The 12,536-nt window shown below is 48.7% G+C and overlaps 1 protein-coding gene across 9 annotated transcripts in view; it reads right to left on the reverse strand.

The window, feature by feature from the left end:
- The window catches only part of LOC141552034 (solute carrier family 22 member 14-like), a 20,643-nt gene extending 8,977 nt beyond the window's left edge, over positions 1-11,666 (reverse strand). For 6 of the 9 annotated variants that reach the window (XR_012485040.1, XR_012485039.1, XR_012485041.1 and 3 more), the window contains exons 1-7: positions 11,504-11,665; positions 8,419-8,964; positions 7,741-7,844; positions 6,343-6,497; positions 4,977-5,145; positions 3,923-4,043; positions 752-843 (exon numbers count right to left, since the gene is read on the reverse strand). Coding sequence is in view for 6 of the 9 variants with exons in the window: in XM_074284410.1 (XP_074140511.1) it covers positions 752-843; positions 3,923-4,043; positions 4,977-5,145; positions 6,343-6,497; positions 7,741-7,844; positions 8,419-8,895 (1,118 nt within the window). In the remaining 3 variants the exon portion in view is untranslated. Of the gene's footprint in view, positions 1-751; positions 844-3,922; positions 4,044-4,976; positions 5,146-6,342; positions 6,498-7,740; positions 7,845-8,418; positions 8,965-11,386; positions 11,441-11,503 lie in introns of those variants that run through there. The other 3 variants (XM_074284408.1, XM_074284409.1, XM_074284412.1) reach the window with 3 other exon arrangements.
- Between the last annotated feature and the right edge of the window lie 870 nt (positions 11,667-12,536).

The following is a 12,536-nucleotide window of genomic DNA, read 5'->3' on the forward strand; positions in this document are numbered from 1 at the left end:
TTCTCAGTGCCCCAGTGACTCCCTAGGACTTTAAGGCATAGACTAGCAGTCTACTGGAGTATTAGGGGCTTAGCATGGGGGATTTCTAGGCAGGGTGACACTGGGCCAACAGCTTTTTTTCTTTACTCTTGCTTTTCCTAGTCTTGTAAATCACCAATTAGATCCCAAAGACTTCTTCCTGCTCTGGAGATCTTGGATTCTTAGGATGAAACTGTCTGGGCCTGCCCTTTGACCCACAAGGCACAGGGGCAGGGGTCTAAGACAAAAGGCCAGACTCTAGGCTATTGGCCTAGAAGTCCAAGGTCCGGGATGCTACAAACTCGACATGCCCTTGGGAGAATCATTCCCTTGGGGTATACCAGCAAGGGTGTTAAATGAGAAGTCAAGGTTACATTGCCAATCTGTGAGGCTTTGGCAAATCACTTAATTTCTCTGGATTTTAGTTTCTTCACTTAAAAAGTGAAGGGATTGGATCAAATGCCTCTCTTCTCTTCTCACCTCTTCTTTTCACTCTTCCTCCTTTTTGACACCCTCCTTTTCCTCTTCCTCTTTTATTCCCTCCTATCCCTTTTGCCTCCTTTTCTGCTTCCCAGGGCCCCGGGGATTTCCTCTTTTCCCAAACTTCTCAGCCTGCTTCCAGCCCAGAGTTGCCCCATCTCCTCCCTCCTCAATGGCAGGAAAAGAATGAGTTCCTCCCATCAGAAATCTTCCTGAGTCAAGGGAGTCATTTTAAAAAGCAGCAAAAACATACCACACATAGAACAGGATCATGAGTGTCCTCCTCAGAGGGCGCCTTTGCAGGATGTTCAGGATTGTGCCATAGTGGATCTCCTCTTTGATCAGCTATAAGAAGTGAAGGCAAAAAGGGCGTTAAAGATTCTGGCTTTTCTTTCTGTGCCTTTCCTCTCTTCCCAGCATTCCTCTGCTAGTAAGGATCCACATTCATGAAGTCTCTCAACAAGCTACTAGTTGCCAGACACTATGGAAATAATCATTCTATCCATCAGCCTTTCTATCCATCCATCTGTCCATCCAGCCATCTATTCATGCATCTGTTTATCAGTCCATCCATCCATCTATATATTCATCCATCTGTCTGTCCATCTACTCATCCATCCATCTGTCTGTATATTATCCATATGTCTGTTAGTCCATCCAACCATCCATTCATCTGCCTGTCTATTCATCCATCTATCTATCAGTCTATCTGTCAGCCCATTCATCCATCTGTCTGTTCATCCATCCATCCATCCATCTACCCACCCACCCACCCATCCATCTGTTGATCCATCAACCTACTTCCTCTAGACCCACTGCCGTGGCTTCCAATCTCATTCAACTGAAAATTCTGTCTCCAAAATTAGCAGTCGTCTCTTCATCTTTTTTAAAAAGTAATAGTTTTTATTTTAAAATATATGCCCAAATAGTTTGCAGCATTCACCCTTGCAAAATCTTATGTCCCAAATTTTTCTTCCTCCCTCTCCTGCACCCTGTCCCCTAGACCGCAAGTAATCCAATATATATTAATTAAACATGTGCAATTCTTTTATACATATTTCCACAATTATCATGTGGCACAAGAAAAATCAGATCCAAAAAGGGGAAAAATGAGAAAGAAAACAAAAAACAAGCAAACCAATCCAAAAAATTGAAAATGCTACGCTGTGGTCCACATTTAGACCCCACAGTCCTCTCTCTGGGGGCTTCATCACTGAGCATTGGAACTGATCTGAATCACCTCACTGTTGAAAAGAGCCCCAGAGTTGATCCATCCATCAGAGCTGATCATTATATAATCTTGTTGACATGTACAATGATCTCCTGGTTCTGCTCATTTCACTCAGCATCAGTTCCTGTCAATCTCTCTAGCCTCTGTATTCCTCCTGCTGGTCGTTTCTTACAGAACAATCATATTCCATAGCATTCATAACCATAACTACATCAGCCATTCTCCAACTGATGGGAGCCATCCTACTCCATTTCCAGTTTCTTGCCACTACAAAGAGGGCTGCCACAAATATTTTTGACACACGGGTCCTTTTCCCTCTTTTATGATCTCTTTGGGATACAGACCCAGTGGTGAGGCTGCTGGATCAAAGGGGATACCCTTTGGGCATAGTTGCAAATTGCTCTCTAGAATAGCTGATCACTTCACAACTCCACCAACAATGTATCAGTGTCTCAGTTTTCCCACATCCCCTCCATCATTTATCATCTTTTCCTGTCATCTTAGCCAATCTGAGGGATGTATAGCGGTACCTCAGAGTTGTCCTAATTTGCATTTCTCTGATCAATAGTGACTTAGAGCATTTTTTCCTGTGACTAGACATGGGTTTAATTTCTTCATCTGAAAATTGTCAGTTCACATCCTTTGACCGTCTAGCATCAATTGCCACATCTGATGATTTGTTCCCAATCCTCATCCTTCTTGACCCCTCTGTAGCCCTTTGGCCATGTGGATCACGCCTTTTTCTTGGTTTTCTGACATCCCTCTCCTCTGCTTCTGTTTCCTTCGGTGGACCTCCATCCATACACTGCTCCATGACTATGGGCATCCTCCCAGGCTTTGCCAGCTCCCTTTTCTCCTTTCTGTACAGACTCTGTCTCTTACTTGGTGAGTCTCTTTTTCTGAGATCTAGGCCCACATCCCCCAATGCTCTGTCAAATGTTTTTAAACCTTTAGGTCCTCTGTAAAAGTTACGATTCCCTAAAGGAAGGAGCCCGTTCTGAGTGCCCTCTAAAGTTTCCTTCCGCTTCTAAGTTGATGATTCTCTAAGTCCATGATGTATCCTTAGACAGACAAACACAAACTCCAGTACTGAGCACATCTGAGGCTTCACATCTCATTCTGAACCCTGAGGCCCGTGCCTCTCTACATAGAAGCGGGGGGCGGGGGGGTTCCCAGGAAGCTTGCTCTGTCCAATCATAGTTCACAGGACCCAGGATGCTCAACCACAACAAGTCTTTGAGGTCAGGGAGACAAAGACTCAGAAAACTCCCTAAGGGCCTAGTCATTCTGGCATTTTTTAAATGTGTATCTCCACAGTGAACAATGCCTCACACCGCCCGGACATTTGATGTTCCTTGAACTGAATTCACTCTCCATTTCACGAATGAGGAAAGGCAGACAGAACGTACAACGGAGATCATCACAAACAGGAGAGAGCCAGAGAAAATGCTCAGTGGGGAGGGGGGTGAGAGAGAGAGACCGAGAGACAGAGAAAGAAAGAGACAGAGGCACACAGAGAGATACAGAGAGAGAAAGAGACAGAGAAACAGAGAGATGGAGAGAAAGAGACAGAAGAGAAGAGAGACAGAGAGAAAGAGACAGACAGAGAGACACACATACACACACAGAGCGGGGGGAGAGACAGAGACAGAGACAGAAACAGAGATAGTCAAGAGAGAAACAGAGAGAGATGGAGAGAGACAGAAGAGAGAGAAAGAAAGAGACAGAAAGAGACACAGAGACAGAGAGAAAGAAAGAGAGACAGAGAGACACACACACTCACACATACAGAGAGAGACAGAGACAGAGAGGCACTATAGGCTATAGTCTATAGTAAGAAGACTGAAGTTATAAATGGCTTGCATCTCCGCGAGCGGAGGGTCCTCGAAGCACCACTGATCCTCAGTGCTCTCAGCGGCCGTTCCCTCCCGGCCGCCAGCACTTCAGCACGCTGATACCCAGAGCTCACGGGAGCTCGATTAGCCTCAGAGAGCATCACGACAAGGGGCTGAAGGAGAAGGGGCCCTGTCAGTCCCTGCCGTCGGCAGTCCTTCACACGGCACCTCACGCGTCTCAGGGCTCTGAGCTCAAGCCCCACGTGGTACATTCCAGAGGTCAGAGGCTCAGAGGGATGGAGGCAGGGAGGCTAAGGAGGCAGGGAGGGAGGAGGCCTAGGCCGGGCAGTCAGCTTACCTGCTGAAAGAGCTCAGGGGGTATGACTTTCTTATTGACATTGGCTGCCATGCACAAGATGCCCTTTGCCTTTTCCATTTTTCCTTTCGTCAACAGCCACATTGGGGACTCGGGAAGAATCCTGGGGAGGGGGTGCAGGGGCTAAGCTTTTCCTGCCAGGGAGTCAGAGGAGGCTTCCCCCCTCCCTAAGCCAGCTTCCTGGGCTCTCCCCAGCCTGTCTGACCCCAAGGGACAGTTAAAACTGATTCCCCGGGGCAGGTGTCCTCTCGGGGGAAAGGGACCACATTGTCAGCAAGGACACTGGTCCAGGGCTCGGGAGGGCCTGAGTCCTGGGGCCCCAGGGACGCAGTCTCCCAGCCTGCTCTGAGCTATCTATCTAGTATACAAACATCAGAAAAAAATATTGGGAGGGGGAAGGGAAGGGTGGCAGGGAAAAAGTATCACTCTGGGGGTCGAGGGCTTGGATTCAAATCCCACCTTTGTCTCTTACTGTGTGACCTTGGGAAATCCTTTAGCTCCTCTAAAATGGTTTCCTTTTCTGTAAAATGAGGGGATGGAACTAGATGGCTTCTGAGGGCCTTCTTAGACAGATGAGGTCCAGAAAGTGTCTGGCCCTGCCATCCTGGCCCAGGGACCCAGGTCCCAGCTGAAAGCAGACAGGGGCTGATAGACTTCTTGGTCCTACCTTCTTCCCTTCTTTAGCTGGGTTTTCCCTGAGATTCTGGGGCTGGGGTACACTGAGGGAGTCTTTGTGCATAGCGGGAAGAGGAGGAGGTGGGGACAAATTCAAGTGGACCCCAAACACATTTGGAGGCCGAATAGGACTCTAATTTCCTTGTTTATGACAATTCTTTGACAGGTTGCCTTTTTGTCCTTCCGGTGGCTTCCCGGAGGTTATGTTGCCCCAGATCATCTTCGGTGGATGAGGCTGTCTTCTGAATGTCTCCCCCTTCCTCATCCCCACGCCAGAGCCCGAGGGCTCAAATCCCACCCAAGAACCAGCCCGATCTTTCCACCCGTCCTCCCTCCCCACTGCGTCCCTGGGGCCCCTCACCAGATGTAGGAGATCAGGAGGAACACCGGGGACCCTACGACCAGCCGGAACAATCTCCAGTGAGGGATGATAGAGGTCAGTGTAGAAAACAGTATGAGACCCAGGACATAAAAGCAGTGCTCCAAAGCCACGGCGTGAGCTCTCCGGGAGACGACCAACCATTCTGAAACTGGAGGAAGAGTCCATGCATGGGAGGCCGGCACAGGGCTCCGGCCTGCAAGAGCGCTTTTTGGGAATCAAAACCCACGGGGCGCTGGTTCTAGGCCCAGCTCTTAGCACAGAGCGCTCAGCACGGCGCTGAGAGGACTGTGTTGTTCTGAGCTCCACACTCTGACAGGAACCCTATGGGAACAAGGAGCCCCCATGACCTCCCCAGCTGGCCCAGGCTGCCCTGAGCATACCTTCCACAGGATCAACCAAGTGCCAGGGCCTTAGAACCAAGCCTGAGGGGCATCTGGCTGAGGCAGCGGCCAGCAGGGCTGCCAGGGCCTTGCTCTGTTTCCAAACAATCGTGGAAGTTTGGAAAGGGCTTCGTAGGCCCTCGAGCCAGACCCTGTATCTCTGGGGCGTTGTGTTCCACACTGCTGGGCCCATTTGAGGAAGTCACTCAGTCCTCTTGGAAATCAAGGCCCTGAACTAGGAGGATCTTTTATGGTCCCTTTCAGGGGCCTTGAAGCCATGTTGGTCCTGAATTATCAAAGCTTCCCTTCCTATCTTTGCTTTCTCATAATGGTAAAGTGCATTAGGTCATGGTAACTGCTGGTAAACTGCAATAGGAAGATGTGATGGGCTGGATCGGTCTCGTGCCATTTTTCACACAGTGGTGACCTTTGTAACGGCTTCTTTGGGTGTTGATATGAGAAGCAAAAACAAAAAATAATTTAAAAACAATATCCTGGGGCAGCTAAATGGTTCAGTGGAGAGAGCACCAGCCCTGAAGTCAGGAGGACCCGAGTTCAAATCTGGTCTGAGACACTTCCTAGCTGTGTGACCCTGGGCAAGTCACTTTCCCAAGTGCTTCAGGAAAAACATCAAAACAACAACAAAAACCAGTGCCCTTCCAGTGTCTGTAGGGGTACCAAGCTAAAACCGTGGAGGAAAGGCTAGCTGGGGGCCCTCCATATATCCGAGGTGATTCTGGAGGGAATGATGATTCCGGGAGAGAAAGCTCCAGATTCAGGATGCTCCTCCACGCGCAGCAATAGTTTGCCATCTCTCTGTGGAGGGGCCGGCCCGTTCTTGGAACTCCGCGCTCCCTTTCCACCCCTGGAAGATCTCCCTAGTTTCTCCCAAGTGGAAAAGGGAAGAGGTCAAGGCCCTCACTCTTTCCTTCTTGGGCAGCCCTCTCCCAGCCAGGGTTTCTCACCTAAAATGATACTGCTGATCTTGTAGCACATGACGGTCATGCCCACAATGAACTGGAAGACTTTGTAGACATTGAAGGTGGGCACAAAGGCCGTCCCGAACCCAAAAATGGCATAGGACAGCATCATGGTCAGAATGGTTCTGTAGCAGCCCATCCTGCACGAAAGAGGGTCAGGGGAGAACTGCAGAAGCTGGCCCAGTCTTCCGCCGATCCCGCCCAAACGCCCAACCGCTGGCGCTCCCGGAAGAGCGGCTCTGGAGGCTTGCAGCCCAAAGGCACTTCTCCCCCTTGTGGGGAGATCGCACCACATTTGGCCACAGCGATACTGAAGGATGAATGTGAGCAATAAACACGCCGTAACACAGTAAACAATATTCCGCTGGAGCCACAAATCGGGCTTAACAAAACTCCAAAACACACGTGAACTCAAATAATAAAAACAATACCCATCATTTCATATATATGTGTATTTATGTCTGCGAATACATACGTGTGTGTATAAACACTCAACTAAACAAAGCTATCTCAAAGACATTCAAGGGTAAAACTTGAAGGATGGTGATAGACAAAAGATGGAAAAAATCTGCAATACTTTTCAGCATCAAGCGCACTGACTGCCACACTTGGACTCTGACATTATTGTCTTGGATGGTCTTTTGTTCTGCTGAGGCAGTTGGGGTTAAGTGACTTGTCCAGGATCACACAGCTGGGCTTTAAGAAATGGGAGGGCCAACTCTGAGACCACACAACCAACAGTCAGTCAGTCAGGAAGTCAGTCAACAAACATTTATTAAGCCTCTTTTATGTGCCAGACACTCTCTTCCCAATCAGGGCAGTGCATAGAGGGTGCAGGGTGGGATGGTAGAAGTAACAGAACCTCAGAGTGTAACGAGGGTGGGACCACAAGGCTCTGCCTCAGGATGGAGAATTTTGAGGGTATGCTTCCTCCCTCCCCTCAGCCCCGGACAGTCCTGAACAATCTTGCGGAATTCCAGGGCACTCTCTACCCTCTACTGGCAGTCCCAGCCAAATGATCCTTATTTCCTCTTGACCTCTCCCCTGTCATTTCCCCTGGGCTCCCAAATGACTAGCTATGGCTCCAGGAAGTCTCCGTCAGAGCATTTGCCAAGGCCGGGAGTGGATCCTTGGACCCAGCACCCCTGGGTGGGTCGTCCCGGGCTGCTCAGCATCTCCCTCAGAGGTCCAGATTAGGGAGCGACTCCTCAGGAGCTGGGAGCTGCCCGAGAGTCTCTAGGGGCTGGTGAGAGGCTTTTTTGCTGGGCCTCAGGATTATCACAGAGCATCCCGATTGGTGGCTGTCTGGGGGGGGCAGGAAGAAAGCCCTTTTGAAGATCAAGGGCCCCGTCAAACCACCTCCAAGGTGCCGTCTGGGCTTACCTGTCGCACAAGGTCCCGATGATTAAGGATCCACACAATATGCCAGTTATGAAAATAGCCCGGACCTCCAAGAGCTTAGAGGTTTTGCCACAGACCAGGTTAAACTGGAAGGGATGAGAAAAGAGCGGGAGGTGAGCTTTCTCCTGCAATTTCAGCCAGCCCGGGGACAAACAGGACTCTGACCGGACTTGGGAATGTGAGGGAGAAGGTGCTGGCTTCCAAGCCCAGCTCTGACCTGGAGGAACAACTCATTAACTTCTTTGGGCCTCAGTTTCCAGCTCTGTCCTTGGAAGTCCCTTCCAAGCCTGAAGTCTCTGACCCTGCATTCCTAAGCAGTATACTCAGGGAGGTCAGACTCTGGTCAGGGAACTTTGGGAATCTGCCTTATTAGATCTGTGGAGACCTCCCTTCCCCGCCAACCTGGGCCCTGTGCAAGATCCTCAGGTAGCTCTCTTTCTGCTGCCCACTTGGCCAACCATTACCCAAGCTATTATCTTGGTGTCATGGAAGGAAAGGGTAAAAGACCCAAGTTAAAACTAATTTATCCGTGGACTCCCTGGCAAACTTGAATTTGCTCATCTCTACACGATGAGGGGCTTGGTGGGCTTGAGCGTCTCTGAGGCTGGTCTCGACACTGTGGGGTGAGGTGGGCTATGTGGAAACGGGGAGACAGCCAACCTCTCTGGTGATGGACCAGTACTCCGGTTGAGTGTAGATCCAGCCCTTCTGGCACTCTTCGGTGTCGTTCAGGCCGTACTTGACAATGGAGTCAAAGTCCCTTTGGACTGGCGAGTACATCAGGCACTCCTCAAAGGAACCATCATTCCTTTTGGGCAGGCTCAGGTTATACAGGTCCCTCATGGTCAGGTTGGGCTGGATGGTCAAAAGCCAGTCGCTGTAGCAGTGATAAGGCTGCGTCTCCAGCATCAGCGGGCCGTCAAACACAAAAAAAGCAGACAGCAAACCGGGGACAAAGGTGAGGGCCACCAGCCTCCTCTGAAAAGTCCCAAACTCCCCCAATGCCTGGAGAATATCCAAGTAGGCGTTCAGGTTAGTAAAGTTCTCGCTCTTGAAAAGCCGCCGACCAAAAACCCGCCGGGAGAACTGCTCGACTTTCTTTTTACTGGAACCATCTTCTAAATCTTTGCTCTGCATGGGGTGTCCCGGGGGATGGCAGACTGGGAGAACGCGAGACTTCGCTCCTCTGGGCCTCAGTTCACTCACCTGTAAATTGAGAGGGCCGGGCTAGCAGATCTCTGGGACCCCTTCTAACTCAGACATTCTATGGATCAGGACAAAGCCAGGAGGAGGAATGCTTACCCCGGAAGGGTTTGCTCACAGTCCTTTCACCGTCCCCCTCCCGCTTCCCAACCGGCCGGCTCTGAATGACTCCTCCCAGATAAATGGCAGCATGGCAGAATGGAGAGATAGCCAGCCTCGGCCCCGAGTTCTGTCTCATGGGCTCGGGCTCTGTCTCTGGGCCATCCTGGCTGTGTGACTCTGGGCAAATCCCAAGCAACGGTCTGAGGCTGTAAGTGGCAGAGGAAAATGCCAGCCTCAGTCAGTGGAGGGGCCTTCCTATGGCCATGAGCTCATGCTCCCAGTCCCTTTGTCCCATGGCAGGTGAGGAGAGCTATGCTGTGGGATGCTTCTTCCAGCTGCAGTAGCTGCGAGACGCTGGGCAAGTCATCACACCTGCCATCCTCATCTGTAAAATGGGGATAATAATACTTCCGCTAGCTACTTCGCCGCATTACCAAGATGTGACGGAATCCTGGGTGCTTTTATCACACACCTGTGAGATGGAGGGGACAAGTGATGGCATCTTAGTAAGGGAAGTGGGCTGGAGAGGCGGGCACTTTACCTCCAGGGTGAGTCCTATTGGGGTCTGGGACACAGATCCCCTCCATCCCCTCTCTTCACTCCACTATCCTTGTTTTTCCAGGAAGAAAGCAAAGAGGTTTTTTAGTAGAGAGAGAAAGATGGCTCCAAGCGGGTGACCATGGGGGTGGAATACTGCAGATTCTAAAGCAGGGAAGGTTTTTTTCTGCCAAGGGCCACATTGTTGGCAGGCCACCAGAATCATCAAGCAGTGGCAGGCTGGTCGGAGCCCTCCGTTGGTTACCGCTCGTGGCTCGCTAAATATACGGACAGGCCGCCCCTGCTCTAAAGAAAGCTGCTGGGAACAGACAATTTTCAGATGATGAAATTAAAACTATTTCCACTCATATGAAAGAGTGTTCCAAATCACTATTGATCAGAGAAATGCAAATTAAGACAACTCTGAGGTATCATTACACACCTGTCAGATTGGCTAAGATGACAGGAACAAATAATGATGAATGTTGGAGGGGCTGTGGGAAAACTGGGACACTGATGCATTGTTGGTGGAGTTGTGAAAGAATCCAGCCATTCTGGAGAGCAATCTGGAATTATGCCCATAAAGTTATCAAACTGTGCATACCCTTTGACCCAGCAGTGCTACTACTGGGCTTATATCCCAAAGAAATACTAAAGAGGGGAAAGGGTCCTGTATGTGCCAAAATGTTGGTGGCAGCCCTTTTCATAGTGGCTAGAAGCTAGAAGATGAATGGATGTCCATCAATTGGAGAATGGTTGGGTAAATTATGGTATATGAAGGTTATGGAATATTATTGCTCTGTAAGAAATGACCAGCAGGAGGAATACAGAGAGGCTTGGAGAGACTTACATCAACTGATGCTGAGTGAAATGAGCAGAATTAAGAGATCATTATACACTTCAACAATAATACTGCATGAGGATGTATTCTGATGGAAGTGGATATCTTCAACATAGAGAAGAGCTAATCCAATTCCAATTGATTAATGATGGACAGAATCAGCTACATCCAGAAAAAGAACACTGGGAAATGAGTGTAAACTGTTATTTTTCCCTTCTGAATCCAATACTTCCTGTGCAACAAGAAATTTGGTTCTACACACATATATTGTATCTAGAATATATTGTAATATATTTAACATGTATAAGACTGCCTGCCATCTGGGGGAGGGGGTTGGGGGAGGAAGGGAAAAAATCTGAACAGAAGTAAGTGCAAGGGATAATGTTGTAAAAAAAATTACCCATGCATATGTACTGTCAAAAAAAAGTTATAATTATAAAATAAAATAAAAATTAAATTAAAAAAAAAGAAAGCTGCTGGGATCTTAGCTGCGTCTGATTGTTTTGGTAAGTCGAGGGACTTGATTTCCTTTTCATTTTTTTCTTTAAACAAATGGTTAGGGGAAGAAGGAGGGACTAATTTGAAAATGAAGATAATATTCAAAAAAGTTATAATAAAATTAAAAAAATATTTCTTTGGAGGAATCAATCATCCAAAGAGTATTTATGAATTCCTCTTGCCAGGTGCTATTGGGAAGGACACTTCCCCATTGAGCAGCAGGCAGGCCCTTCCCAATGAGCTTGACCCAATTCACCAAGTTTATACCTGCAGGCTCAAGGAGCACATCCTCCCCTCCTTTGGAGAATTTCACCTAATGTATGGGTTTTTCGACCTCTGAGCTATCTTGGGTCCATCCTATCGTGGGAACTCAACCCACTTTGCAATAATTTGGCTTTCTCTTCTCAGGGACACCATTCATTCATTCATTTGACAATTAATAAATACCCGTTATAGGTGAAATGCTAACGGGACCGTGGGCCGGTGGATGCCATATCTGAATACTTGCTCCTCCTTCCGAGAGAGGGATTCTGTTGTTGGCAACAGGACTTGAGCTACTACTACCTGTTCAGAAGGAAGTCAAGGGTATTGCTGTCAACTGCACCCAGAATGCCAGTGTTGGTTAGTTTCGAGACAAGGCCCCGCTTGACTTCATGCTGCTCATCAAGCCGAGAAGCAGAGACAGAATCCAGATCCACCGGATTCCTTCCGAGAAGAAGGTTCTCTGGGCTGGGGACGGCTTCACAATGGGGTGGAAGGACAGGGAGTGGGGGAAGGGCATTCCATCCAGGCAGAGGTTACTGATCACTTGGGCCTCAGAAACTGAAAGGACCAGCCACGGGCCCTTAGCCAACAAAGAGGAAGTTCATATGGGGGAGACAGACTCCATCCAATGGTCAGGAAGGCCACAGAGGAGAAGCCGGCTGTGACTGACTCTAATTCATCGTCTCTATGGAGAGAAAGGAGCAAGTTCATAGATGCCTTAAGTTAGAGAGGGACTAGGAGGCTAATAGGACCCCAAAGGGCCACCCCGGACTTAACAAAAGAACTACAAATGTTACCAGAGCCAGAAGGGACATTTTTCTGGGTCCAGAAGGGGGCAGGCTTTTTCTGTGTAAGGCCAGATAGGAAATATTTTAGACTTTGTGGGCTGAGAAACAAAATCAAGGATGATAACTAGGTACTTATTTAACAAGAAAGAAAACACATTTGCTATGAATGAAATTCAAAATACAATAATAATGGAGTGAATTTTGAAAGGTTAGTTCAACTAATGAGAAGAATGGAATTCCTCTCTCTCTCTCTCTCTCTCTCTCTCTCTCTCTCTCTCTCTCTCTCTCTCTCTCTCTCTCTCTCTGTCTCTCTCTGTCTCTCTCTGTCTCTCTGTCTCTGTCTCTGTCTCTGTCTCTCTCTCTCTCTCTCTCTCTCTCTCTCTCTCTCTCTCTCTCTCTCTGTCTCTCTCTGTCTCTCTCTCTGTCTCTCTCTCTCTCTCTCTCTCTCTCTCTCTCTCTCTCTCTCTTTCTCTCTCTCTTTTTTTTAGGCTGGGGTTAAGTGACTTGCCCAGGGTCACACAGCTAGGAGGTGTTAAGTGTCTGAG

This window comes from Sminthopsis crassicaudata, chromosome 1 (assembly GCF_048593235.1).
Source record: "Sminthopsis crassicaudata isolate SCR6 chromosome 1, ASM4859323v1, whole genome shotgun sequence".
In the NCBI taxonomy this organism is placed as follows: domain Eukaryota; kingdom Metazoa; phylum Chordata; class Mammalia; order Dasyuromorphia; family Dasyuridae; genus Sminthopsis; species Sminthopsis crassicaudata.